At 44.1% G+C, this 26317-nt stretch overlaps 4 protein-coding genes across 8 annotated transcripts; 1 reads left to right on the forward strand and 3 right to left on the reverse strand.

The window, feature by feature from the left end:
* Positions 1-2348: 2348 nt before the first annotated feature.
* dolpp1 (dolichyldiphosphatase 1) lies at positions 2349-6738 on the reverse strand. The gene is made up of 8 exons (XM_089020724.1): positions 6513-6738; positions 5517-5617; positions 5078-5162; positions 4826-4925; positions 4538-4636; positions 4301-4429; positions 3657-3746; positions 2349-3571 (listed from the first exon to the last, which is right to left on the reverse strand). The coding sequence occupies exons 1-8, from the start codon at positions 6586-6588 to the stop codon at positions 3535-3537; spliced, it is 717 nt and encodes a 238-aa protein (XP_088876850.1). The 5' UTR covers positions 6589-6738; the 3' UTR covers positions 2349-3534.
* Positions 6739-6780: 42 nt separating this feature from the next.
* miga2 (mitoguardin 2) lies at positions 6781-14443 on the reverse strand. 2 transcript variants are annotated; one of them, XM_089020723.1, is made up of 15 exons: positions 14323-14443; positions 13133-13326; positions 12386-12596; positions 12184-12299; positions 11889-12012; positions 11236-11366; positions 10654-10771; positions 10411-10517; positions 10216-10328; positions 9894-9966; positions 9432-9518; positions 8928-9026; positions 8712-8846; positions 8529-8627; positions 6781-7930 (listed from the first exon to the last, which is right to left on the reverse strand). In XM_089020723.1, exons 2-15 carry the CDS (start codon positions 13226-13228, stop codon positions 7739-7741), a joined length of 1701 nt encoding a protein of 566 aa, XP_088876849.1. In that variant the 5' UTR covers positions 13229-13326; positions 14323-14443; the 3' UTR covers positions 6781-7738. The 2 variants fall into 2 exon arrangements, with proteins under 2 accessions (XP_088876849.1, XP_088876848.1); XM_089020722.1 differs by having other exon boundaries at positions 8457-8627.
* Positions 14444-15070: 627 nt separating this feature from the next.
* Positions 15071-21923, forward strand: st6galnac6 (ST6 (alpha-N-acetyl-neuraminyl-2,3-beta-galactosyl-1,3)-N-acetylgalactosaminide alpha-2,6-sialyltransferase 6). 4 transcript variants are annotated; one of them, XM_089019933.1, is made up of 6 exons: positions 15071-15745; positions 17082-17131; positions 18055-18279; positions 18826-19244; positions 20137-20244; positions 20304-21923. In XM_089019933.1, the coding sequence occupies exons 2-6, from the start codon at positions 17120-17122 to the stop codon at positions 20488-20490; spliced, it is 951 nt and encodes a 316-aa protein (XP_088876059.1). In that variant the 5' UTR covers positions 15071-15745; positions 17082-17119; the 3' UTR covers positions 20491-21923. The 4 variants fall into 4 exon arrangements, with proteins under 4 accessions (XP_088876059.1, XP_088876060.1, XP_088876061.1 ...); XM_089019934.1 differs by lacking the exon at positions 15071-15745 and adding an exon at positions 15783-16115; XM_089019935.1 differs by lacking the exon at positions 15071-15745 and adding an exon at positions 16130-16868.
* On the reverse strand, positions 20582-26284 carry spout1 (SPOUT domain containing methyltransferase 1). Its single transcript, XM_089019928.1, has 13 exons — positions 26144-26284; positions 25668-25821; positions 25536-25575; positions 24453-24566; positions 24177-24336; positions 23981-24070; positions 23851-23900; positions 23647-23777; positions 23508-23580; positions 23334-23432; positions 22889-22991; positions 22670-22817; positions 20582-22327 (listed from the first exon to the last, which is right to left on the reverse strand). The coding sequence occupies exons 2-13, from the start codon at positions 25710-25712 to the stop codon at positions 22262-22264; spliced, it is 1119 nt and encodes a 372-aa protein (XP_088876054.1). The 5' UTR covers positions 25713-25821; positions 26144-26284; the 3' UTR covers positions 20582-22261.
* Positions 26285-26317: the final 33 nt, after the last annotated feature.

Consider the following 26317-nt stretch of genomic DNA (forward strand, 5'->3'; position numbering starts at 1 on the left):
TTTTTGTGGAGGGGGTGGGGGGGGGGGCAGTAAAGGGAGACCCTTTTTTTAAATCGAAAGATACAGTCAAGATTTTTGTCACTTTTTGTTTTTGCTTCAGTTTAATGAATAGTGTGCTGAATCTTCTGTTGTGCATACATTGGCCACGTGGGGGCAGTATAATAGAAACATCATGTTGTATGTGGAGATGAATTTTTTTGTAATTTTTAAATGTGATTTTTTTGGGGGTGGCTCGGGGGTGGGGGTTCTGATGGTGTGCCTGAATGCTGTGAAGAGAAAATCCTCAAAAACAAATGAAGCAAAAAACAGCATACGACTATCAGATATCCAGAAATTGAACAAAATGGCAGCTATACATTTTGGACCAGTACAGTTTTCACACGTGCCATCTTTTTGTTGTTTTTTTAAGGCTCTCATTATAGTGAGAAAACTTTCAGTTATAATCCCCGATAACAAGAATCCTTTTCCAAAAACAAACAAATGTTCTCACATAGCTCATTAATACGTACGTACCTCCGCCAGCATTTGTTGTCTTCCCGCTCGCTGGAAGGTCGATTGGCAGTTGGTCGGATTAGATCACAAAATACCTTACGGCAAAGTTGATGAAAGGGAAACAACTTTTGGGGGATTTCACATCCGCGTCCCTAACCTAAATAAACGCTTTTAAAGGCTCTGATTTTAAAGAATTGTTAGATAGGTTTCCACTTTTATGCGAGTACTTTTCAGGTATTTTCAAGAATTTTTTTGTTTGTTTGGTGACACCTCAGAAAACCTGAGATGAAGAAATTTCTATCATCCGCCGCCACACGCTCCAGTTTGTTTTGGAGAATGTTTGTTCATCAGGAAGGCATTTTTATTTATCAGGGGATTTTGATTCTTGAGCAGCGCCACTGAAATCATCGCACAAATGTGAAGCGAGGCCCCATGCAAAATTGATGAGGGGCAAGCTCAGCTTTTTTTTTTTCTATGAATCTGATCACAGAAAGCTGCTGGTGCAGAAAGAAACAATTACAGGACCAAACACAAAAGTATCCAACCATGCGACCTTTTGCAGAGAGGACAATGCTTGGTCAAAATGGATGCAACATGTGATTGCTATTGGCACATGTTGGCACATATTGGCCACTTTTTACTACATTGTTTTTTCTTTTTTTTTTTATCAGATCCAAGTACACTTTTTTACATTATTTCATATCTTCCTTGTGGCTGCCGCTGCTCACCCGCAGAAAAAATATCCTGTGACTGTAAAGTGTCCTTGAGAGTTTTGAAAGGCGCTTATAAATGAAATGTATTATTATTAATAATATATGATGTCATGTACCGGTAACATCCGACTTACGACCACCCATGAATGACCTCCAGACCCGATTTTTAAAAATGTTAATTCTACGCCTGGCACCGCAACGCGCTAGCAGGCCGGCAACGCGTACGACAATTTTGGCCAGCCAGCCAGCCAGCGCTCACGCTCGCACAGCAATCGACCGTGTGATGGCACCAGAGGGGGGAGTTTTCCACTCCTTTGGCCTCCCAGTCTCTCTTCAACATTTTGAATAGGTTTCAATTTACGACCGTTTGATCGCAATGTACTCGGTCGCAAGTCGGATTTGACCTGTATTTAGTAATAGTTTATGGGTTTGGTTCAGCAACAGGGGGATTTTAAAGTCGTTGCCAAAAATAGGAGACATGAACAGGAATTGAGGAATATTTTAATGAGATTAGATTAGCCTTTTCTCACAGTGGAGAAGTTTACATTTCACGGCAGCAAAGAATGAGTATTTATATATGCTTACTTTAACAAGGTTCAATGTTAATAAACATAAAACATAGTACTAACTAAAAAATAAGCAGTACAAAAAATAAATGTATAAAAACGACGTTGCCAATTATGCCTTAAGGTTAACAATTTGTTACAAGTGAATGTGTTATTTGTCTTAGATGACTGTTTTTTTATTACGTTTATTAATAATCGAAACGGGCTTTAAATGTTTTTGTTTTCTAAAAAAACGGACAAGTAACATAACTCACCCCAGGGGCTATACTGCCATCTAGCGGTTGCTTGAATGGACTGCTAAAAATGTAATTCATATTAAAAAGAAAGTGGAGTTGAACACGCCTGCGGAGTCAATCTTACTTTGGGGACTGGGCTGAAGTCTCGTGAGATTTGAATTTTCACGCGTATCTTTTCAGACAACCATTTCAATTTGCAGTTATTGTCAAATATTGCCTGATTATTTCATCAAATTAGGACGCCGCCCCCGCATGCTACTGATGAAAAAAAGACATTTGAAAGGTTGCACGTCATCCTCGGCGAGGCGCCGACTCGCATTTCAGACGTGACACCGGAAACGTAACTTTGTACGTAAACACGTTTATTCAGCCTGATTTAGAGTACACAAGAAACAAAAAAATACATCATTCAACTTCCCTTTTTTTTTGATTCTCATGATATGACACTTTAATCGCCAGTGCTCATGAATTTCCAGAAATTTCCACATCATCACATGCTGCAGCCAACCTTCTTGATGGATTTAGATTCATATTTTCCCTTTCATCAAAACACGATCAAAAGAAAAAGTACTCCTGCAGTCATGATCGTGCACTCTTGAAAAAGACATGGAATGTTGTCTTGGAATTGATTGGTGTTTAAAAAAAAAGGAAATGATCATTAAAAAAAAGTCCTAGAATTGTGCTTCCAGGTTGCTACGACGACGTGATTGAGGCATGGAAAAATAGTAAAAAATAAACACCTGGGTCCAAAAATGACCAATAATTTTTCGTAAACGTGGATTGACACACAAATGCTCATTAAGGGGCTACAATTGAGAGAAGGAATTACCGTATTTTCTGCACTATTGGGCGCACCGAAAACAAAAGATTTGTTTTTCTCAAAAGCTGACTCATAACGCCTCATAACGCCTTATGTATGGAAAACGTTTGAAAATGTCATTCATTGACGGTGCCCCTTATAATGCGGTGCACCTTATGTATGGAAAATGTTTGTTAAATATGTCATTGGTAGAAGGTGTGCCTTATATTCCAGAAAATACGGTAATTGCACAGATGGCAAATTTTACAAAAGTGGCGCAAAGCGCTGTCGTTGTATAACAATGACTCTCATGAACCTGACGAAAAAGGCCTGGCGACGCGATCATCATTCATTAGTTACTTCTGTTTTCAGGGTTTTTTTTTTCAACCAAAGTGCACTTTTTTTTTCTCGCGATAAATGATTTTTTTTTCAAGGTTAAGGAAAAAAAGAAAAATCACGCCCGTGTCAAAATATGGACAAGGGGGAAAAAAATCATGCTAATATGAAAGTGGTGGAAAGTCTCCATTTCAAGTCCATCAATCGTTTCAATACTCGGCCTCTTGCACGGACGGACGGACGGACGGACGGAGGAGACGGAAAAAGGAGGAGTGTGTGCGTGTGTGCGAATGCGTGCGTGTACAAACTGAGTGCCACAACATCCCCCACCAACCTGGCAACCCGACTCCACAAGTCCTCCGGTGTTTTGATGTCAGATACGTGTGAGGGACTCACTGCAGTTTTGTTCCGAGTTTTCGTTGTCTGTTCCTGAAACACGACATAAATGTTCCAAAAGGATAATAAATATGAAATTACATTTATGATGACAATTTTAAAGTGCGGTGAGCTTGACCTGGCCTCCGAGCGGGTCACAGTGTACTCGAACCACAAGATGTTGGGAATCAGGCTGGTGTCGCGAACCAGGAAGTACTCGGACACAGGCCTGACAATACAAAAATTATTATAATAATAATAAAGTCTATTAAAAAATACATAAATATGGATTTGTTGGCACGGCCTGAAAATGTTGAATTATTAATATTTGTTAAAATGATTTAAATATCTTTTGGATTTTTGCTAATTATTATAATTAGTTTTAAACAACATTATGCGATTTTATTTTAACAAGAAAAAAAAATAATGAAGTCAATTAAAAAAATAAATACGGTTTTGTTGGCATGACCTGAAAATGTTGAATTATTAATATTTGTAAAAAATATTTAAATATCTTTTAGATTTTTGCTAATTATTAAAAAACATTATTAGCTTATATTCCTGGACTCCACGTATTCCTATTCAAAGAGCTTGTTTTCAAGTTCTCTTTGAAAAAGCCGCTCTGTATATTCTTAAAAAATGAGTAAATAAAAACCCAGAAATAAATATGGCTGTGTTGGCGTGACATAAACATGTTGAATTACTCGTATTTCAATCAATCCTGTCAATATTTTCCAATCGGTGATCTGATTGAATCTTTTGAAAAAGTGGGCGTGGTCTTACCATGCTGCAATTTTGGGGAAGAAGGGCGTGAGCAGCTCCTGCGTGACGAAGAACCACAGCACGCCCATGGCGCTACCTGCCACGCCGCCGTAAAACACCTGCCTCCACGTGTGGTACAGAAGATACACCCTGGAATACACAACATCAAAAGGTACTGATAAATACACACACACACACACATTTAATGGAGCAATTTTAAAATGAAGCGTTTGGGTTTTGGAGGAGGCGGGGCCACACCTGCTGTAGGAGACGGCGAGGGCCACGCCCAGTAAGACGATGGACAGGACATGTCTCCACAGAAGGTCCACGCAACGAGCGTTGTTCGTCTGATGCATTCTGAAGGGGTCGCAAGCGGGCAATGCAATGACAGACAAAAAGTCCATAGCAAAAGTCTACACCCCCTTGTTGAAATACAATCTGAATGCGTAACCTGGGTGGCGTTTTATTCACGGCACCAAAAAAAAAAAGGATTTGGATGTTTTTTTTTTTCGACTTTTTCAAAGCACACGTTTGTGTCACACATACCTTAAATAAAGAAAAAGAAAGAAGTAAACAACAAAGAACCAGATGAGTTGGGAATGACTGGACGGCATTCCGTAGTCGGTGGTCAGCGCGGAATGAGACCCTGCCCACAAATGATAATGTCACTCACTGCAGCATCCAAAAAGAATCATCTTTCAGGTGGCGTATTTTATGGATGGGGTCCTCGTGATCATCTTTCATGGTTTTCCGCGCTAATTTCACGTGCTACTAAAAGGCCATTGTCGTTTTGCGTACCTGCACAGGGCCGCGGCTCCCTCAATATGTGTTTGAGCGTCCAGTTCACGCCCTCGTTGAGGGTCAGCCCACCGAAGAAGGAAATCTGCAGAGACACACTCAATGGTTGCACTACACCGATACCTCACTTGACAAACGCTTTAGCTTACCAACTTTTCGCATGGTGAACATTACATTCACGAGAATATAATAATAATAATATGGCCTTACAAACACTTTGTGCAAAATAATTAAGTACGGAAACTGAGGTCTCACTGTATTGCAGGATATGTTAGACCCACCCGCAATAATGACAAAGCCACAATATAGACAAACCACTGCAATTTGTTATAAAGAGTTTTATCCCCTTGTCAAATCTTTCAACGCTTTAAAATGTCTGAAAAGAAGGCACTACAATGCCGTTTACAAAGGCAGCAAAACGCTTGTGACTTCCACCTACCGTGTGCAGCTCTCGTTTAAACACGATGAGCGTGACAAAGCCCACGAGGATGGCAACGGGCAGGAGACTCATGTAGGCAAGCACGTGTCCTGTCAGGTCACCTGAAACAACAACAAGGAGCCACAAGACGCAAAGTGGTCGTTAGGGAAGGTCATTCGGAATTGTTGCGGAATCATTCTCCACTTAAAAGTTACGATATATACATTTTTGGTGAGCATTTTTTAGGAATTATCCAGGCAGGGATACTATTAAAAAAAAAACCTGTTAATGACGTCATTTTGGTTATCATATTCTTTCCATCATATGTCCCAAATCGTTTTTTTTTCGTGCTTTCTTTAGTTAAAAGTCTTAAAAAAGAAAAAAAGGAATAACACACAACTAGAAACTGACTACATTACAAATTCACCCACGACTTTATTTGTTAATTGTTTTGCACTGATCTTGCGTTTGGGGAAACACTGTCACATGGCAGTAGTTCTTCAATCTTTGAATCTTCTTCTTCTTCTTTTCCCTTCAAGGGGTCGCCACAGCAAATCAGTGTACTCCATCTTCAGAGGTTTGATTTGCATCGTGCTGTTTATTAAGGTTGGCGCTAGTGACCAGGCCAGTCAGATTAGCGTCAACGTTCGCGACTCTCCTCAAAGAAACGGTTTGACAACACAAAACAAGACTTTGACTTTCATTTTCCACAGAGTATTAAATATGAGACCAGCTCGGCACGTGTGGTGTGTTTTCGGGAATTCGGGAATAGGAAATAAACGCCGATGTGAACTCATCCAACATGCTAACTCACTAGCCTTCATTGTGCCCATTGATGCCAAGTGCGCATGCGTGTTTTCTCACTATTTAGCAGCCACGGGAACGTTCCGCGCTTCACTGCGGCGCACAATTTGGCAAACCCGGACGACTGCTGTTTTCCATTCAAGGAGGACGAGACACGAAAATAGGCCACGCCGTCAAACGAGCGTCGGGAACGACAACGTCAAATCGACTCACCTTCTGCGAACTCGACGTGCGTTAGCGATATGGATCGCCACCGAGGCGGCGCCGAGCACTGCTCTTCCGACGCCATCTTGCCCGGACACAGCCACCGGGCAATCGTGAGACACGCCCATCCCGCGAGGCCAACCAATGGCGAGCCGGGGGAGCCTGGCGCCAACCAATCATAGGGCGAGGCAAGCGGGAGTCCATAGACAACTTATTGAATGAATAAACTCTAAAAAAAAACAAACACACCATTATCACATTTAGGTAAATAATCAGCAGCGTTGTATTATTTAATAGACAAAAATAACATTTAATACAGACAATCAACATCCATTTACACTTTTTACAGGCATTGGAAAGAAAATCAAAAAGGCACGGCGAGGGAGGGCAAGACATTTTTTCCCTTTGCGTTTTGGCAATTACAAATCATCTGCATAATATTATAGATGTGATTAAGTTAATTTCGTGGACTGCAATATAGTATATCTATTCACCACGCAAGACCCCGAAATACGAATCAATGTCGCCTTTTTGTGTGTAACTTGACCCCTTTCTTATGCATATTAAACTTTGTAACGTGGACCAGTACATTGAAAATCTTATTGCACACGTGGACAAAAGCTATAAATAAAAGGGAAAGCAGAAAAATCACAACCACAAAGCCAGGTTAAGTCATTCTCTCGTTTTGTGGGCAAAAAAAAAATCCTCTTCTATAGAATGTTCATCACACCGTGACCATATGCATGACACATGGCGTGATTAAAGGCCATGAAAGCGCACCGATGGAGCTTCAAACGTATCCCTCCACTATGACATTGCACTAAATGACATAAAAGCCGCATTTGTTGAACTTTCTTTTCCCTGAAGAAATCCACCTCAACCTCCGATGCATTTGAGGTTCATCTTGAAACTGTCCTCCATTTGGTGTGAGTACGGTACAAGCGTTTGAAATGCTTGGCTTTCATTTAGGATTGCATCTTGCAACTCTTCATTGGGTCCAGAGGAACATATGGTGCCGATCCCACAAGACTGGAATGAATAGCTGCAGTTCAACAAGAATCAAGTAGAATTAATAGAAAATGTCAGCATTGGAATTGAGTACATCTTTACCAGGAAATACCCAAAAAGTAATAAGTTGTGTGATATATACGTCGAGGCTGCCGCGTCTTTAGTTCCACGATAGACTCGTTGATAGTAGCCGCTAATCTGATAAATAAGAGTGGCAAGCCCGCAATTTAGTGGGGTGCCCGCATGTCGCCAGGCGGGCCGCCGTTGAGCTCCCGGAGCCCGTCGATGCCCAGGTAGCCCATCAGGATGTCGCCGCGGCGGTGCGAGAGTTTTAGGATGTCCTCGGCCAGGCACGGCACTGAGGTGAAGCGCACCTTGTCGTGGTCAAACATGTCCTTGAGGTACTGCACGATTTGTTGCTGCGGCAGAAAAGGAGACAAACTCTTAAGCTTCTTTTCGCTCAAATCTTTCCGTAAAACATTCATGCGCCGTATTTTCGGCACTATGAGGCGCACCTAAAAGAAAGCCGAGCGTGGGCCTTATAATCCGCCGCGCCTTATGTATGGAAAACGTTTTAAAATATGTCGGTCTTTGAAGGTGCCCCTTCTAATGCCTTACCGAAAAAGTCAATCCGTACAATACAGCGAGACCTCGGTTGACAAACTTAATCGGTTCCCAGAAAGTGTGCGTAAGGCAAAAAGTGTGTCTGCCAGCCAACGTTCGGCCGTGTGGTGTGTGTGGCTATTGTGTGACGCTCTGTGCGTTTCCCAAAAACTCGTTGGTATGCCAAGATTATATTCTGGCAAATTGAATGTTCGTCGGGCGAAAAGTTGGTTAGCTAAAGCGTTGGTAAACCGAGGTATCGCTGTACGTGCATATCATTCATTGAAGGTGTGCCTTATATTCCAGAAAACACGGTCCTCTAAATAACGGAGATGTTCTCACCTTGAAAATAGTACACACTTCGCTAAAGTGCTGCAGGGGTCCCAAAAACCCAAAAGCTAAAACGGGGCTCACATGCTCCGATATGGCATAGAAGTGGGCGATGAAGCCGTCGGGAACCAGAAGAAGGCGTCTTTTTGCTTTTAACACCGACCAGCAAGCTGTGGCCAGGGCCTGGAAAATCAATCCGATCAAATAAAAAGACACACGAGGATCACAATTGCACGTAAGCCGATGGATGCCGTGGGTCAAACTCACCGTTTCTTTAAAGCTATCTGAGAGCCATCGGTTCCTCAGCACGGCCACCACGGACGAGGGCGGCTTATCCAGGTCTTCGAAGGCATCCATCAGGATGAAGTCCAGCACGATATCGAAGAAGCTCATGCACACCACCTTTCAAATACGCAGTCGCGTCTGTATGTTGTCCAGCGATTGGACAGAGCGCAACGCGAGCCGTGACAGAAAGAGGCTCACCCCGCGGTCCTGCAGCTCCATCTTGGTGAAAGCCCACGTCTCCTCTCGCTGAGTATACAGCAGCATGTCCTCGTAGCTCTCCAGGAAGGCTTTAGGACTCTGAGTAAAAATATCACAGGACCATTATTGAGCGCAAAGGAGGGAAAACAAAAATCACGGGTGTCCAAATCAAGACCCGGGGGCCAAATCCGGCCCGCCGCAACCCTTTATTCGGCCCGCAAAAGCAAATCAAGCATATCAAGTGCAATGATGCTAGTTAAAGTCCAAACCTTAATTTCAAATTGCCCCGTGTAAACCACAGTAAAAGTCATTTTTGACTTGAAATGTGAAAACTACTTTTTCATTAGTTTGTTGCGAGCTCTATATGTCGTAGGCGGCAAATTATGACTGACGCCCTCGATGCAAACGTCGCAGAGGTTTTTGTATCGTGGCCCATTCTGGATGGCAACCCTCGTCATAAATGCAGGTTCACTGTCACGTCAACGACAACGGCGCTAGCTTCACCTTATTGGCCTTCACCATTAAGCCGGCAATCATTTGCTTGCCCGTCTCCATGAAGAACGTGCGGTGCGTCTCGTCCAGTAACAGCACCTAAGTGACAAAAGTCAGGAGGGGATGAGCACCAAATGTATTTTTCTTTTGGGTTTTTTGTGTGTGAGTGTTGTTAACTCATTCAATGCCACAGTTTGTGTCATTTTCACTCAAATTGCACGACCCACAGAATATTGACTTTTAGGACTACATAAACATTCAATTCAGCTTAAGAAATCTTGGACTCTCTTCTTTCATCAGTAAAAAAAATAATTCCTAAGTTAAAAGGGTCAGGAGTTATCTAAACTAGAAACGGGGGCGGCTGTACAAAATACAATACATACACATTGATTTATATTGTGATTTTACAACAGCTGAAGCTGGAACAAAGCGCTCATAGCGTCGAGCCGTGGTGTAACGTGGAAGTAAACCCACCTGGAAGGCCTGTCTCACACAGTGGAGCTTGGCCAGGAAGTCTTGGTCACCGGAACATTCAAGGAGTTCAGTCCTGAGAAAATAAAGACATCAATACATACATACATACATAAATAAATGATAGCAAGATAGATCTATATAGAGATAAAACAGGGAAATAAAATGGGAAATGTAATTGGTGTCAAAATTGTATGTATGCCAAAAATCAGAAGCCACACTATTGAACAAAATGGATGAAATGTCGAGTGAGGAGGCACGTTTGAGAGAAAATACAATCCGTGTATCATGACAAAACCATGTGTTTCTCGTGCTCCTTCTGTACCTCAGTACCCTGCATGGCACCCGTTCCTCCCTGACGCGAGCCAAAGCTTCCTCGTAGAGAGCGGCGGGCTTTTGGAGCGGGTAGGGGTCTTGTCGTGAAATGCAATCAAGTATCTATACATCCACCAAAAAATATCTCAAAGCGCATTCACGTGGCGGTCGGCGTGGTGACCACGTTCAATGAAACAAAGCTGACCTCCACGGCAGAGAAGAAAGAATCTTCGGATGACACGGTGGCAGCGTCGTCGTCCGGCAACACGGAGAAACTGTCCAGCGGGGGTAAAATAAGCGTGCCTTCGCTTTCTACAGGGGGGGCGGGCGGGATTACAACAGCACATTAATGTACGATACGCAAAAACAAACTTTGTCATCAAAATGGCCACCAAAGAGATATAAAAATGCCAGGCTATTTTTTGGGGGGGGAGGGGCAATGTCCTACCAAAGTCAGCCATCAAACTGTCGGTGGGAATGCTACCGCCGAAATCCTCCTGCAGGTGGTACGCCCGATGCAGAAGCGTCTCCAGTTTGTCGGCAAACATTTTATTATGAGCTTCCATCTGAATGAAACATTTGGAATAAAATGCCCGCAGCAAAAAAATACATTTGTTCCATCCGACTCTTATGTAATAGCGGGGCTAATTTCTCAAAAGAATCGCCCCAATCGGGTCTCCAGTTAGGCGGGGTGACAATCCAGAGCCATTTTCAGGTGACGCCGTTTAAAATCTATTAGCTAGCTAAGCTATCTAGCTCTAGCTATCTAACTTGTCCTGTGACTGTGAAGTGACCTTGAAAGTTTTGAAAAGCGCTTGAAAACGAAATGCATTATTATTTTGATGATTATTATTAGCTATCTCTTAGCTAGCTAGCTAGCTTTCTATCCATTTGATTGACTTTCGGGTTGAGTGAATGCCGGCGCGTGTGGCGTGGTGGAACATTTTTGTCTGTTTAAAGGTAGAAATAATAATAATAATCGTAAATAATTGCTCTAGCCCGCGGCTGCAATTTGACAGGCGTCACTCACCGCGGGGACATCTCCGCACGCTGCCCCTCGCAGCGCCAAGTCGCCGTCGCCGGCACTCGGGCTGCTGCGGGCGTGGCGCGCATGCAGCGCCTGCTCCCATTTTCGAAGGGCCTCCTCGAACAGCTCCATGCCTGACAAAAAAATCATTTTGCTCGCTCAATTTCTATGCAACTTTGCCGACTGTCGCGGCTTGGAATTAAAGCGGATTTACGTGGGACAAGGAGATCGCTTTTCGTCAATTGGATGCTACAGCTTTGTGTTTGCTTTTCAATATTTAGCTTGTAGCAGACGTGCGCATTTCACCATGACGTGCCTGATCCACTGGTGAAAAGGACATTTTGATCCTCTCTCATTTCATCTACAACTGCTTCGTACAACCAATAGTGTTCCGAAAGTGCTCAAGATTGAATGGATGTGTCTTTGTGTTATCATATTTATTTATTTGTGTTGTTCTTTTGACTTCAAGATGGCGCCGCGAGAGTGGCTGCCTTTACAGCAGCCCCTGCATTTTCTTTTTCTACGTCTTCCTTTTCTTTCTTCTTACTTGGGTCACTTTGCTGCTGTGAAATGTACATTTCTCCTCTGCGAGACTAATAAAGGCTAATTCAATCCAATCCAAAGATGTATTTTCTTGATGACAGACTTGACTTTACCCATGAAATAGAGCTGATCCGCATTGGCGTCCTCAACCGCTGCTGGCTCCGCCTCCGCAGCCTCCGCGGCCTCCCGGCGTGCCGGCGGGTTGACGGATTGATTTGGCGAGGTCGCGACCCGCATCTGTGGGCAGAAAGGCATTCCAAAAATGATGACCGACAAAAAGACTCAAGTGTCATGTGTAAATCGAAAATACTTCTTATCAGGTGGTTTCAATGCTCACAAGAAATTAATATTGACGCATTTTTGCACAAAATACAACATGCGCTTAGCGCCTAATCGGTCAACACTTACCGATGCCAGGCTGTGCGAGGAGCTTGAATGTTTACTGGGCGCCAGGGAGGAGATGCCGCTCAGTGTGTCGTTGCTGCGAGTACTGGGGCTGATCACCTGTCGGCCCGTCAGCGGAACTGTGCGCAAAAGTGGTCCAAAAAGTACGCCGGCAAGTATTGGACGTCGCCTTGCGGCTCGCTAGCTAGCTAGCTAGCTAGCTTACCTCTCTTTAGCGACGACGGCCTCCCCGTCCTGAGCAGCAATTCGGGCATGCCCAGCGGCACCTGGTCATCTTCGTTGCGGACGGCCTGCTTCCTTTTCCTGCCGCGGCGCTTCAATTGGTGGGCGGTGAGCGCCAACGCCACGCTGCCCAGCGCCGTGGCAAACAACACCTTCTTCAAACTCGGGCTGAGTCGTAGCTGAGAGAAGATGGACTGATGGGGGGAAATGAGCAGATACGGCCATGAAATACTTGTAGAAATGACTGTTCTAACAGATGCATCGCAAACGTTATTCTTGCAGATAAAGCGCCGGTCAGACCTCTGGCAATTTTTTTCCCTTCCAAGAGGGGGCAGCATTTGCCTTTTGTCCGTCTTAGCGCTTTGCTACAGCTTCAGCTGTTGTTAAAGCGCTATATCAATCAAGATGTATGTGTTGTATATTGTACAGCCACCCCTATTTCAAGCTGAAATAACTCCGACCCATATAACTTAGGGATTAACTTTTTTTTCTGATGAAACAAGACAGTTTAAGGTTTCTTACGCTGCATTGAATGTTTACGTAGTCCTAAAACTCAATATTCTGTGGCACTGGAGCGGACACCTTTTTGCATATTGTCTAGAGTGAATGAGTTAATACGTACATTGTTTGAGTTAAAGATCTACAAACAGGGATACTGTATTACCAACGAGAGAAATATTTTGCACCAAAAAATGTGTTTAGTAGTGACCAATGTCGCATCCATCATTACCTGGCCAAACGTGGAATAAAGGAAGACGGGTATCTCTGCGACCGTCATGGCCAATGCCTGCGCAACGGACACACCCTCCGTTCTTCTCAGAGACATTTCCGAGTGAGGGGAGTGGAAAGCGCTCTCTGAAGAAAAAGGCTGAGCCAAGGTCGGCGGGATTTGCCTTTGACTTTCACATCATCTGTCGCGTTACCCTGGAAGGCAAAAAGACATCACTCTGTAAATAAGGAAACCTCCCGCAGCTCCAGACAAGGTATTAACACCAGGGGAGGTAATTAAGGTTGCATTGAGCATTAAGCGGGGCAAAGGTCGCCAGAAAGCTGCTACGGGTTCCGATAGGGGGAGAAAAAAAGAATAAACATTCAGAGTATGTTCAATCAATTCCAGAATCACCTACAGAAGGGCTAAAAACACTCCTATATGGATTTGGACGTCCAGTAAATCCACATATCTGTACTGTATTTGCTGATACACTGTACCACGAATTGGAAACAATATGTTGAATGTGGATTCCGCAAGATGGCGACAAAGGACGTAAAATAGAAACACCCATAAAGTGTCAACGCCATGCATGACATTAATTGGCTCAAAAAATTGGGAGAAATACAACAGCAGCAAAATTACGAAAGGAAGAAGAATACGAAGAAATAAAAACATGGGAGCTGCTGTAAAGGCAGCCACTTTCGCGGCGCCATCTTTAAGTCAAAAAATAATATGACTCAACGCAAAAGACGGTTATTCAACCTGAAGCGCTTTTCTGCACTCTCTTTGTTGCATGAAGCAGTTATAGATCAAACGGCAGAGGATCAAAGTGTCCTTTTCACCAGTGGGTCAATGGCGCCATGTTAAAAATGTGCACGTCAGGTACAAGCTAAGTTTTGGAGCACTGCCAAAATGTGAACAGCGACGCTTTGAGGTTACAAAACTCAAGCTAAGGCAGTTAGAAAAACAACCACGTCTGCAGTCAAATTATTTCATAACCGAATATTTTGGGAGGAAAAAAAATACGACCAGAAAAGTGGACATTGCGGTAAGCGACGTTAGCTAGCACGAGCTAGCCTATCTCACGTCTCCAATCAAAAAGCACAAACAAAATAATCACCGGACATTTTAAGGCTTTTCAAGCTAAAACCAACCCATGATCAAATTATAATCTGAATGATGTTTACTGTGAATGTATATGTAAATACCGTGGGCATCCGAAGAGAATATGAAGGACATTCCGCTGTCACAGTCAAAGTGAAAGCATCCCGAAGACAAATTGGCGTTAGTCGTGCTTGTGACGTAGAGGTTCGCCAAACCTGCCGGAAGTAAAATTGCTTTAGACACATTTAAAACACGAGCAGTTTGGATCTTTTTCAAAATAAAAGACATCGAACAAACACCTGTTTTTTTACGCTTGATTTCCGATATATCACTCAAAGTGTAACACTAGAATTACAGCTGTATACTTTTTCAATTATCTATCAGTAAATAAAAGGGAAAATGTCGGGCGGTTTACTTTGCCCCCCCCCCTCGCTTTAATTTTCCTGGACCAACCGGAAGCTCTGCTCTCATTGAGCTCTAGAAAAGGACCGCAGGGAATAAATAGGATGAGTCCCGCTGCACCACCGGCAGCGGGATCTGTCCCCGAGATCTGTCCCCGAGATCTGTCCCCGAGATCTGTCCCCGGGATCTGTCCCCGGGATCTGTCCCCGGGATCTGTCCCCAGGACCTGTCCCCAGGACTTCCAAGGCCCTGACATGAACTATACGGCAAGAACGAGTGTCTTTGAATGCATCGCGTGCACGCACCATCGTTCACTCAACCCGGAAGTAACTCAAATAGATAGCAAGCTAGCTAGCGAATAGATAACAAGCTAGCTAGCTAGCGAATAGATAGCTAATCGGTAGCAAATAGACTTCTAATAGCTAGCGAATAGATAGCGAATAGATAGCTAATAGCTAGCGAATAATAATAATACATTTGATTTCTAAGCGCCTTTCAAAACTCTCAAGGTCACTTTAGTCACAGGATCAGTTTTTCTGTGGATGAGCAGCGGCAGCCACATGCGCCAGTGTTCACTCAACCCAGAATAACTTAAAAAGATAGAAAGCTAGCTAGCTAATAAATGGCTAATATGTTTCCTGACTCAAATAGCTAGTTAGCTAGCTAGCTATATAGCTAATAGATGCCATAAATATGTAGTTTTATGTCACTGATAACACAAGTTGAACATTTTGAGACTAAAGTGACCATGAGAGTTTTGAAAGGCGCTTAGAAATGAAATGGATTATTATCAGTTATAAGTTTTTGTCACATGCGGGAGCCAATGGAGGAAGGAAGGAAGTGCTTGAAGGTCAACATTCTTTCTGCTGCTTTGGGTTGACGTTGTTTTTGTTGTTTGCAACAGTTTGGTGGGTGCCTTGCCTCTCTTATTACCACGCGGGTTCTCGTGTGGGAACATCCATCACTATCTGGACTACACGATTATTATCTATATATATTTTTTTTTATGTTTGATTGATTGTTTTTTTTAGCGTGAGAACGGTTGACAATGTTGGCCACCAGCTTAACAGGTTCTTCAAGAACGCGGTGTGATCATGTAAAACACACGCGGCTGAATCTCATAGGGTAAGTCATTCAATTTGTTTGTGGAAGGACGAAAGACTCTGCGAGGACTTCCGAAAATTCAATTCATGACCGGCTCTCTTGGTTCACTTCAGAGATCCGGCTCGAAGAACCCGCTTGTTCTCAGAGCCAGATCTCTGAAGTGAACCAAGGGAGCCGGAAATGGGAGCCGACTTTATTGTTGTTGTTGTTGTTGTTGTTGTTGTCCCGGCCCCAGTCTTCTTCGGTCAAAGCCGCACGTGATCGGTCAAGATCCGCGGCAGAGGAGGAAGGGGAGAATTACAGACACACGCAGCAGTGGGAAGGGGCAGGGGTTACAAAAACACATTGACTCTTTTGGAGCCATTTGAGCAGCGGAGACAGGTACAGACAGGTACACAAATGTTAGCACATTATGCTGTTATTATTATATACTTGTACTTGTTGTATGATAGCATTATTAATATGAAAGGGAATGAGTGACAGCTGAGCATCAGACGAAAGTGAAAGTTAGCGGATGCTCTCTGCGCACTTATGAATCAAGCCATATAAATGTAGTAATTCGTAATTCGTGTTTCACATAATTGTACGTGTTTTTTGCTAGTTAATTTAAGCCGAAAAAAGCAAAAGACTGAGAAGTCATTTGGGAGCCGGATCTTCTTAGTGAGCCGAGCCAAAAGAACCGGATCTCTGAAAAGAGACGGAATTCCCATCACTAATTTGATATGAGCAGTCACTGAGACGAAGGGGGGGGGTGGAGGTATTTCGATTCATAATAAAAGATAGAAAACTACTTTGTGTAATGAAAGGACGGGGTTGCGAGTGTTGAGGAGGGGAGGGGGTCTGCGAGACAGCTCCGACCCTGTCCGTCCGCTGACGTCACCGAGCGAGTGTCGCAATTGCTGCAAGATGGACTTCTTGCCGCTGCAGCTGCTGCTGGTGGTGGTGGACGCAGCAGCAAGCAGCGTGTAAGCTTGAGCTACCTCGTCCCGACAAAACAACAATAACAACAACAGCAGCATGAGAAGCCGACGAGGCGTCGCTAGCTCGCAATTTACCTTCTGACACCTCAGAGGGAAAAACAACCTTCTTAAGCTTGGCCGGAATGTCACTCGAGGGACAAACGAGTCGATCGTGGGGGGGCTGAGTGAGTAACATGGTAATGTCTCCTATTTTACTTCATGTCCCAGATTCATAATTTTTTATTTGGGGGGGGGGGGGGGGGTGAGATAGAACACGACGACGGATGAGAGGATGTGGACTGGAGGAGTGGCTTGATCGGAATTGACTTGTGGAGAATATGAGCCGTTCAATATATTATGCCCCCCCCACTCTTTCCTGTTCCCCACATATGCTGCAGGACCACCAAAGACGGCGTGATTACGCACACCTGAAAGTATGGCATTCCAGGTAGGACACGCGCGGCGCACGCGGAGGGGCTTTGGGTGTGGCCCTCGTCACTCTTGTGCACGATCGGGGGGAGGAAAGGGGGTGAGGGGGGTGAGGGCATAATACAAACAAGCACCATCAATTCGCGGTGATCTATTTCCGGTGGAAATGCGCAGGTCTAATCAATAATACACATTTAATTAGGGGGGGGGGGCAAAGGGGGTGATCATACATTTATCATTTGTAAACGCAGCTTTTTGCAGATGTATTTTTTCCGATCAAGTTGTTTTTAATGTTGGCATTTTGGCCCTGTTTATTGAAAAATGCATTTTGGACTTTGTCACAATTTTTGGAAGCACTTTTAGAGGGGGTACATTTTTAGATTGAAAAACGCTTGGGTCACACTCAACTTTTCTGTATGTTTAGCTTGAAATATTAAAATCGCCTTTCACCATTTAATAGGAGACATGGCTTACTTGCATTCGGTCTTAGTTTCTTCGTTGACCTGCCCAACGTGAGAAGGCTCTAATATTTGAAATGGCATACATAGCAATATTAGTAAACACAGCAAAACAAAAACACCAGCAAGAAAAATGCACAAAAATGACTTCTTACGCCCGCCCACCTACGTTGCTGAAGGCCGCATCGTGCACAGAACGTGAAATGTATCAAAAATACGATCAATTCTAAGACTGGAAATGGATATGCGGGGCTGCTCGACAGTCTGGTTGGTCTGGTGGCCATAATGAATGTTCACGGAAGCAAATGTGCATAAAAAAGCAAGTCTGAGCCCGCGGTTGCGCCGGCTAGCGTGAATGCTAATAGCGCTATTATAGACTTCCGCGGACTAATAATAAAACATGTCATCGATATGAATTCCATTGAAAACATAAGACGTAAAAGTGTTGGAACGATATCAATGACCCGCACTTTGGTGTCGTCAGGCGGGAACGGTGACCCGGCGGTTGGCTATCGCGGCGGCCGTCTTCGTCCCGATGACGTTGTTCATCTTGTACGGCTCCGGCTGCGGCTTCTCCGGCTCGGGCTTCTCCGGCGGCGGCCGGGCGGCCTTCGTGCCCTTCCGCATGGCTAAAAACCACACGCCCAAACCCACAAACCTCAAGACGTGGGCCACCAAAGGTGACTACGTGCCGGTCTACGGCGACGGGGTAAGCGCGGCTAACGTGTTAGCGATCAAAACGAACCAAGTCCAAACACATACTCGTACTTATTTTCTTTGGAGATATTTCACTAATTCACTTTTACTAAAAGCGATTGAATACAGGTAACATTCCACTTACGACCGTGACCTCCAGTGCCTATTTTGTACATTTTAATTCTACGCCTGGCACTGCAACGTGCTAGCAGGGCGGCAACGCGTACGACAATTTTGGCTCAAGGTGGCACCAGAGGGGGGACTTTGCCAGTCATTTAGCCTCAGAATCTCGATTCATTCATTCATACATTTTGAATGAATTTCGACTTACGACCGTTTGGTCAGAACGGAACTCGGTGGTCAATGGGACGTTACTTGTATTTTCTGAATGGTTTATTCCACAATTAGCCGTCAATTAATTGAGTCAGATCATTTATTTTGATTAGAATAACAATTAGCGTAAAGCTTCAAGGTAGAAATTTGACACACGCGGTAAAAAAAAAAAAGGCCTTTACTTTGTTTGCTTTTCTCGTTTGCCACTGTTGGTTGCGGAGCGCAGAGAATGAGCCGACGCTGCCACGACTGCGCCCTGGTCAGCAGCTCCAGCCACCTTTTGGCCACTGGAGCGGGCGAAGAGATCGAAAGCAGCGAGTGCGTGATCCGCATGAACGACGCCCCGACCGCGGGCTACGAGGCCGACGTGGGCAAGCGCACCACCTTGCGGGTGGTGGCCCATTCCAGCTTGTACCGGGTGGTCCGCCGCCCCAATCAGTTTCTGGCGGCGGGCGCCGACGGCGGCCGGCCCACCATCATTTTCTGGGGACCCCCAAACAAAATGACAAAGGACTCAAAGGCGACGGTGTACAGATCAATTCAGAGGATCGGCGCCGCCTATAAGGAGGTGCAGTGCTTTACCGTGGCGCCTGAGAAAATGCACCGATTCGACAAGCTCTTCCAGTTGGAGACGGGACGAGACAGGTGGGCTTGTTGGGGGCGGTCTTACAGTAATCCGCTAGCTGCACTAACCTCGCATTACAATTGAGAATCTCCTATACTTGTCACTCCCATCAAATAAAGGCACAGAATGACAGTAGTTTCCGGTGTTTAAACCGCACCCAACTATGAGGCGCACCTTCAATAAATGAAAAAAAGGTTTTCCAAATATATGGGACATCACATGATAAGGCGCTACAGTAGAGAATGGAGAAAATGGAGGCCTTTGGGTGCACCTTACTCACCGAAAAATACGGTACTCTCATATATGGGTCTGGAGTTATATGATCTTGAAATGAGGGCGGCTGTCCAAAATACAATGCAATAACATGCAAGCTTTTTATTAGCTAGCTGGCTAGCTATTGACTATCTCTTAGTTATTTATCAGAATCAGAATCATCTTTATTGCCAAGTATGTAGAACACACAAGGAATTTGTTTCCGGTAGAACACGCTGCACTAGTATCGTCGTCAAAAAAACTGCTAAGTGGCACTATACAGTTCCATTTTAACTAGTGTTGAAAGAGTTAATGGCTTGGGGCAAGAAGCTGTTCATTCGCTATACAACAGCTAGCCTTCTTTATCCTGTGACTGAAAGTGACCTTGAGAGTTTGGAAAGGCGCTTAGAATTTAAATGTATTATTATTAATGACTTTGTCACACATTATTAGCACATCTGTTAACCGATTCAGTGCCATTCACAAATTTAAAACATTGCCAGAGGCCATGGCCAGCGCTTTATCGGCACCCAAAGGAGAAAAAACAAAACCTGGGAATGGCGCTCTTTGCCATATTTTCAATTCCCGAATACATTTGTGAATGAGCGAAGTGAACGCGTGACGTCGCCTCTGTTTTTTTTTTTTTTTCTTTTTGTTTAGGCAAAAATCCAAGTCGTGGCTGAGCACGGGCTGGTTCACCATGGTGATTGCAATCGAAATATGCGACAACGTCAAAGTCTACGGGATGGTTCCGCCCAATTATTGCGGGTGAGTCGAAAAAAAAACCCCAAAATGGCGGATTTCTTTGAGCGAGCTTCTTTTTTCAGGAACCGGACGGGATCCAAGAAGTTGCCGTATCACTACTACAGCCCGCGGGGTTCTGACGAGTGCCTGACGTACATACAGAACCAAAACAACCAAAAAGGAAGCCATCACCGCTTCATCACGGAAAAGCAAGTCTTCGGACGCTGGGCGCATCACTACAACATCACCTTCGCTCATCCCGCGTGGTGACATCATTTCCTGGAGGAAAACGAATGATGGGATGCCATCCACTTTCAGGCATTTCTTTGTGGAAAAAACACACGACTACTGACACACTGAATGTTTTTCTGGTTGTTGCGTCTGTGATTTCATTTGATTTGTATTTTTTTTAAGCACGTTTGCAGTATTTGTACCTTTTATGTATTGAAGATGAGGCTTGCAAATTTAGGAATTTGGTACATTGGAAACTTTCCGTGGGAGAAAATGTGCTACAGTCGCAACTTGACTTCAAGGCCAAATTTCACTCGTCATTTTCCTCATTGAAATCCTTTTTTTACTTCACATCTGCACTTTTTTTAACTCATTCACTGCCAAACGACGTGCAGAAATGCGTCCACTCCAGTGCCAGGGTTTTTGTCATTTTCATTCAAATTGCAGGACCCACAGAACATGGAGTTTTCGGACGACATCAACATTCAATTCAGCGTTAGAAACCTTACTCTCTTCTTTCATCAGAAAAAAAGAGTTAATCCCTAAACGATATGCGCCTGGAGTTATATAAGTTTGAAATGAGGGCAGCTGTCCAAAATACAATGCAATACATACAGTAAAGTCTCGTTATATCGATATTCTCGGGAGTCGTAAAAAATATTGATATAACCGGACTATGGATATATCCGATCCTGCGGCATGTAAATTTTCTCCTTGCGTTCATAGAAATAGTATCGAAATAAGCAGTACTATCGATATAACGAGACTTTACTGTATTTATTTATATAGTGCTTGAACAACAGCTGAAGCTAGAACAAAGCGCTAATATGGGGAAAAAGGTGAATACTGCCCCCTTGTGGAAAAGAAAAAACATTGCCAGAGGCCATGGCCAGCGCTTTATCGGCACCCAAGCATGAAAAAAAAAAAAACAACAAAACCCGACTACATTCAGAAATGGCGCGCCGTCATATTTTCAATTCCCGAATAAATTTGTGATTGGCAGTGAACGAGTTAAATTGTAAAAATCTATGATGCCCGAGCAGGTGGGCAAGGGTAGCCCTTTTATTTTGCTTGTCCGCTTATGACCAAATGAAATTGTCATTGTCCCTTGCTTTAAAATTCCCAGCCAATTCCCATGTCAACTTTCCAATTTGGAATATTTTCAAAAACGATCTTGAAATGTTCCTCCCACGATGACGCATTTATTCTTCCCGACATTAAAAAAGACGTTGAAAAAATAATCACAAGAAAAGTGCACGCTGGTGTTTCCTAATGGCAAAAGCTATCCTGGACTCAATGTTTCAAATGAAAAGCGACTTCTTGGATCATCGGGGCCATTTAAGGCTAGAGAAAGGCGTGCTGGGTAAGAGCCCTCAGGGACTTTTGGCACAACTCGCTTGATTCGTTTGACATGTGAACGCAAAGGTTTTGTTGACTCGGCGGGAATAAAGATCATATTGATTTAAATGCTACATTGGTGTTTTTTTTTTATTTATTTTGTCTTGATTCGTTGTTTCTTTCTCAGTTCTAATTGCGCAGATTAAAAAGGGCGAGATCTTAATTAGCATGACGTGAATAGCGTGCAGTTGACAACTAGTATTCACTTTGAGACTTTGACGGTCATGCCGAGTTGCCCTCTTAAGTACACCAAATTTGTCCCGGTGAGGGAAAAAAAGCCAAAAAGGACCACAAAAGTTTGCCTAGCAACACACTGCACTGTAAAACGGGCCCCATGGAAAGTTGCTGTCAAAAAACACGGAACTGGGAATGCAAAAAAATCATCATCGTAAAAAGGGATTGGTGACACCTTTTAAGCACTGGAAATGGCGGCTGCTATCTTCTGCCTTAGCGTTGCCATGGAGATCAAAATGGCCTCCTGCGTGAAAAGAAGACCCAGTGTGTTTACAATGGCACTGGGTCATCATCAGGTAACATCTGACTCACGACCGAGTTCCGTTCCGTCGAAATCCATTCCAAATGTTGAATGGAGACTCGGAGGCTAAATGACCGGTGCCATCACACGGTCGATTGCTGTGCGAGTGTGTGACACGCCGGCTGGCCAAAATTGTCGTACGCGTTGCCGGCCTGCTAGCGCCGCCAGGCGTAGAATGCACATTTTAAAAATAGGGTCTGGAGGTCACGGTCGCAAGTACAGGTGGTCGTAAGTTGAGCCGGCCGTAAGTCGGATGTTAGCCGTATCTAGCAGGTTTTGTCTCACCTCTGTGCGAATGGTGCGGCTGCCCTGGGCGGGACAAGTGTTGAGGTAAAGGTCAAAAAGGACACTGGGACACGTCACGTCCAAGTTCGGGTCGGCATCTAGACTGGCTTCCAGTCCCCGGAGACCTCCAAAGACCACCAGGAGATGCCTACAAACGTGGCGGATGAGAAAGAGCAAACGGGGACGAGTGGACAATTGCGACAGGCGGGTTTTATCTACTTGAATGGAGGCAGCGAGGCGTCGTCAACGCTGCTGCCTTTTTCCGACGTCCCGACGCTCACGTCGTAGCCGTCCTTGTAGGGACTTTCGGTGAATACTGCGCCTATGGAAACAAAATATCGTCTGTAAGAAAATTACCGTATATTCTGCAATATAAGGCGCACCAAATAGAAAGGATTTTTTTTCTAAAGCAGACCACGTGCCTCATAATGTATGGAAAACATTTGAAAATATGTCATTCATCATGGACGGAGGGGTGGAAAACTAGTCTGCCAGCCAGCCAGTGGTTTGGTGTTCATCCGTTGAAAACTCCTTGCTATGCAAAGATTATATTCTGGCAAATTGAACGTTGGTAAGGCTTTGAAAAGTTGGTGAGCTAAAGCCGAGGTATCGATGCATGTCCATTTTTGGGCCAGCACTTTTCAAGTTTGAGGAATACACTTACTGAGACAGGACGCCAAGCGGACGCTGTAGCCCCAGTAAAGGCCTCCTTCCGTCGTGGGGATGTGAGGAGGCACCACCGCCGCTTTGTACGATTTGCTCTCTATGTGACAAAACACACCCACGTGACGTGACGTGACGTGACATCTTCAAACAAACATTTGTGACTATTTGTCACCTTGGGTCTGCGTGGCGTTGAGATGCACAGTGACTCGCAATCCCGCCTGCAGCTTTTTGTCGATCTTCACTTCCTGTCGGTGGAGCCAAAAGGTTGCCGATTTTGCTCAAGTCTTCCGGCGACGGCTCCTGGTCCTTACCTTCCTCATTCCACAGTTGACATAAGAACCTTTGCCCGCTTTGCTGGGCCGATCCAGGACGATGCCTTCACGGTATTCCGATTCCTCGTCGATTCTCATGTGGTGGGGACTGTCCAATGGGTTCAGCAGTCCTACGGGCCATACCAAACTCGGATTGAAGCCATCATAAGAATGCTAAAAATGTGGCGAAATCCTATTGCGTACCTGCGTACTGCAAGTCTTGATGCTTCGGGAAGAACATTTTGCGCAGATACCTTGCGCAAATTGGGAAATTGGCGTTACTGATCGATAACAATGGACAAATGTTCACAGTGCACGTTGTCTCCATACTCACTGGGGACACTCCAGGTATTGGAGTATTCTGGCCAGCTGAACGCACGCTTGTCCCTTCTTTCCGATTCCTTTAAATTCACCTTCCACGCTCCTACAGATAAGAGGAGAAAAAAAAAAAAACACACACGCGCACGCACAAAATCTGAATGACTTTTTGCGATCGGGGTATTTTTTTCCAGCTCGGACGAACTCCTCACTTGACATCATTGCCTTGCTCGTCAAACACGACAATCTCATCCACGCAGTAGATGACGCAGGCCCGAGCGATCTGTCCCGCCAGGTACGTGCGCAGTTCGGTTGACTGAGCGTTGTCCAGAACCGAGCCCGGCAAAGCCACGCTCACCGTGTACGCTCGCCCTTACAAAAAAAAAAAGACCATTTTAAAGGGAACATATTATTGAAGTGTTTTAATGAAGTGGCTTATGCAGGTCTTTAAAAACTCGATCCCGTGGGTGATTTTTTTTTTTTAGTACCTTTGTTGTTGTGTTTCTCCTCGACTTTTTCCTTCACAGCGGCCTCTTGTCGTTTCTGTTTCTCCAGCTGTTTGATCAGTTTGGCCTCTCTCCTCTGCTTCTTGGCATCCTTGACTACTCGGCATTGCCAGCGACAAGAAAAATGATGCGGCAACATTTCTCTTTCAATTACCAAAGAGTAGAAAACTAAAAACAATGCCCTATAAAATACTGTTTGGACGCTCAATGAACACATTATTAATATTGATCAAGTATGTCTGTTCACGAAATAGTCATTTCATAACTTTTCTGCTGTGACTTGGGAATTTCTCACCTGTCAGATACATAAAGTTGATCATCATAAGCGCATGTTTATATGTGCGCACAGACGGTTTTGCACATTTTCATATCAAAATGCTAATTACAGGCACACTTCTTAATTCTTGTTTGTTTATTTCAAGTATGTTTGACCAGTCTTTTCTTCAAAGCGTGCAAGTAATTTCCTTTTACTTGAATACAAAGTTTGAATACCCGTGACACTTTTAGATGAAAGAGTCTATCACGCGCAGCACGTTTTTAGTCAGCAACATTACACATTAATTATACAATACATATTGATGAGAAAGAAGGTTTGTTCAGCCGTCGTCTGTACTTTTTTTGAAGGTGTCGGACGTTTCGCCTCCTATCCAAGAGGCTTCGTCAGCTAACTAAAGTCTGACCGGTCGTATCGGCCCTATTTATATATCCCTAATGTCCAGACATGGCGGCGCCGGATATAAATAGGGCCGATACGACCGGTCAGACTTTAGTTCGCTGACGAAGCCTCTTGGATAGGAGGCGAAACGTCCGACACCTTCAAAAAGTACACATGACGGCTGAAGAAACCTTCTTATCGATGGATGGACCGCTCCCGTACGACTGAGAGACGCAGACGTACAATACATATTGATTTATATAGCGCTTTAACAACAGCTGAAACTGTAACAAAGCGCGTAACATGGACAACTATCATATACAGGAAATAAAGCAGCAATATATGTAAATAAAAAAGTAGTGTCCACACATTCTTTTAGCACAACATTTAACACGATGCTGTTTACTCACGTAGGGTTTTCCTTTTCTTCCAGTCCACCCTTTCCTGCGGCTGAACACAAAGGTAAAACACAATGTCAAGTTAAGAAAACACGCGGGAGCTTATTGTATGGTTATTTAGTAGCGGTTCGGTGTATTTAGGACCTGGGAGGCTGTTTTTGGTCTCTTTGCGGGGACGCCTGGCGACATGTTGACGACGACACGTGACCTCTTTACACTTCCGGGGTTTCTTCTTCGTCTACGTTTATTTGTCTTCTTCGTCGTCGTCTTGTTCTTCGCATGGAGTTTTATAATTGTGCTAAAAATCGTATATGAATAATAATACATTTAATAATAATAAATAAAGGGGTAGTATTGTGCTGTTAGATTGTGTTTTTGTTTGTATTAATGGTTTCTTTAATTAACAGATAATGGCGGTGGTATTAAGTCAATCGTGTCCACACTGTAGCAGAAATCATCAAATAAAGGTTGATTTATTTTCATCAATCAGAAACCAAACATAACCACATTTCATGAGGGATGCACTAATACTTCAAAGTGTTTCATTCACATTGGATTAAAATGGTGGAAAATGGGTACTTAAAAGAGTTACCACATTAACCCTGACAGAATTCACATACTTGACGGAGCACCAGGTGCAACTGCGGCGGTTCAGTATTTGCTCAAGGAATTTGTTTCCGGTCAAACACGCTGCACTAGTATCATCAGCAAAAAAATTGCAAAGAGGCACTATACAATTCCATTTGGGCTAGTGTTCAAAGAGTTAATGGCGACGGGGAAAGAAGAAGCTGTTT

This window comes from Hippocampus bargibanti, linkage group LG18 (genome assembly GCF_051943395.1).
Source record: "Hippocampus bargibanti isolate YZ-2025 linkage group LG18, ASM5194339v1, whole genome shotgun sequence".
NCBI lineage: Eukaryota > Metazoa > Chordata > Actinopteri > Syngnathiformes > Syngnathidae > Hippocampus > Hippocampus bargibanti.

What these genes read in the sequence shown, in the direction of transcription:
- dolpp1 (XM_089020724.1), bottom strand. Translation starts at nt 6,588, where the DNA reads ATGGCGTCGGAAGAGCAGTGCTCGGCGCCGCCTCGGTGGCGATCCATA. An exon ending in GCACGTCGAGTTCGCAGAAG is followed by an intron (nt 5,618 to 6,512) that starts GTGAGTCGATTT and finishes TTGTTGTTTCAG; the next exon opens with GTGACCTGACAGGACACGTG. An exon ending in GTGACCCGCTCGGAGGCCAG is followed by an intron (nt 3,572 to 3,656) that starts GTCAAGCTCACC and finishes GTCGTGTTTCAG; the next exon opens with GAACAGACAACGAAAACTCG.
- miga2 (XM_089020722.1), bottom strand. Translation starts at nt 13,228, where the DNA reads ATGTCTCTGAGAAGAACGGAGGGTGTGTCCGTTGCGCAGGCATTGGCC. An exon ending in CTTTCTTCTCTGCCGTGGAG is followed by an intron (nt 10,329 to 10,410) that starts GTCAGCTTTGTT and finishes GTGGATGTATAG; the next exon opens with ATACTTGATTGCATTTCACG. An exon ending in GTGTGAGACAGGCCTTCCAG is followed by an intron (nt 9,519 to 9,893) that starts GTGGGTTTACTT and finishes TTTGTCACTTAG; the next exon opens with GTGCTGTTACTGGACGAGAC.
- st6galnac6 (XM_089019933.1), top strand. An exon ending in TGCCGGTCTACGGCGACGGG is followed by an intron (nt 18,280 to 18,825) that starts GTAAGCGCGGCT and finishes TGCGGAGCGCAG; the next exon opens with AGAATGAGCCGACGCTGCCA. An exon ending in GTTCCGCCCAATTATTGCGG is followed by an intron (nt 20,245 to 20,303) that starts GTGAGTCGAAAA and finishes TTCTTTTTTCAG; the next exon opens with GAACCGGACGGGATCCAAGA.
- spout1 (XM_089019928.1), bottom strand. Translation starts at nt 25,712, where the DNA reads ATGTCGCCAGGCGTCCCCGCAAAGAGACCAAAAACAGCCTCCCAG. An exon ending in TCAAGACTTGCAGTACGCAG is followed by an intron (nt 23,778 to 23,850) that starts GTACGCAATAGG and finishes TATGGCCCGTAG; the next exon opens with GACTGCTGAACCCATTGGAC. An exon ending in GCCGCACCATTCGCACAGAG is followed by an intron (nt 22,328 to 22,669) that starts GTGAGACAAAAC and finishes CTTTTCACGCAG; the next exon opens with GAGGCCATTTTGATCTCCAT.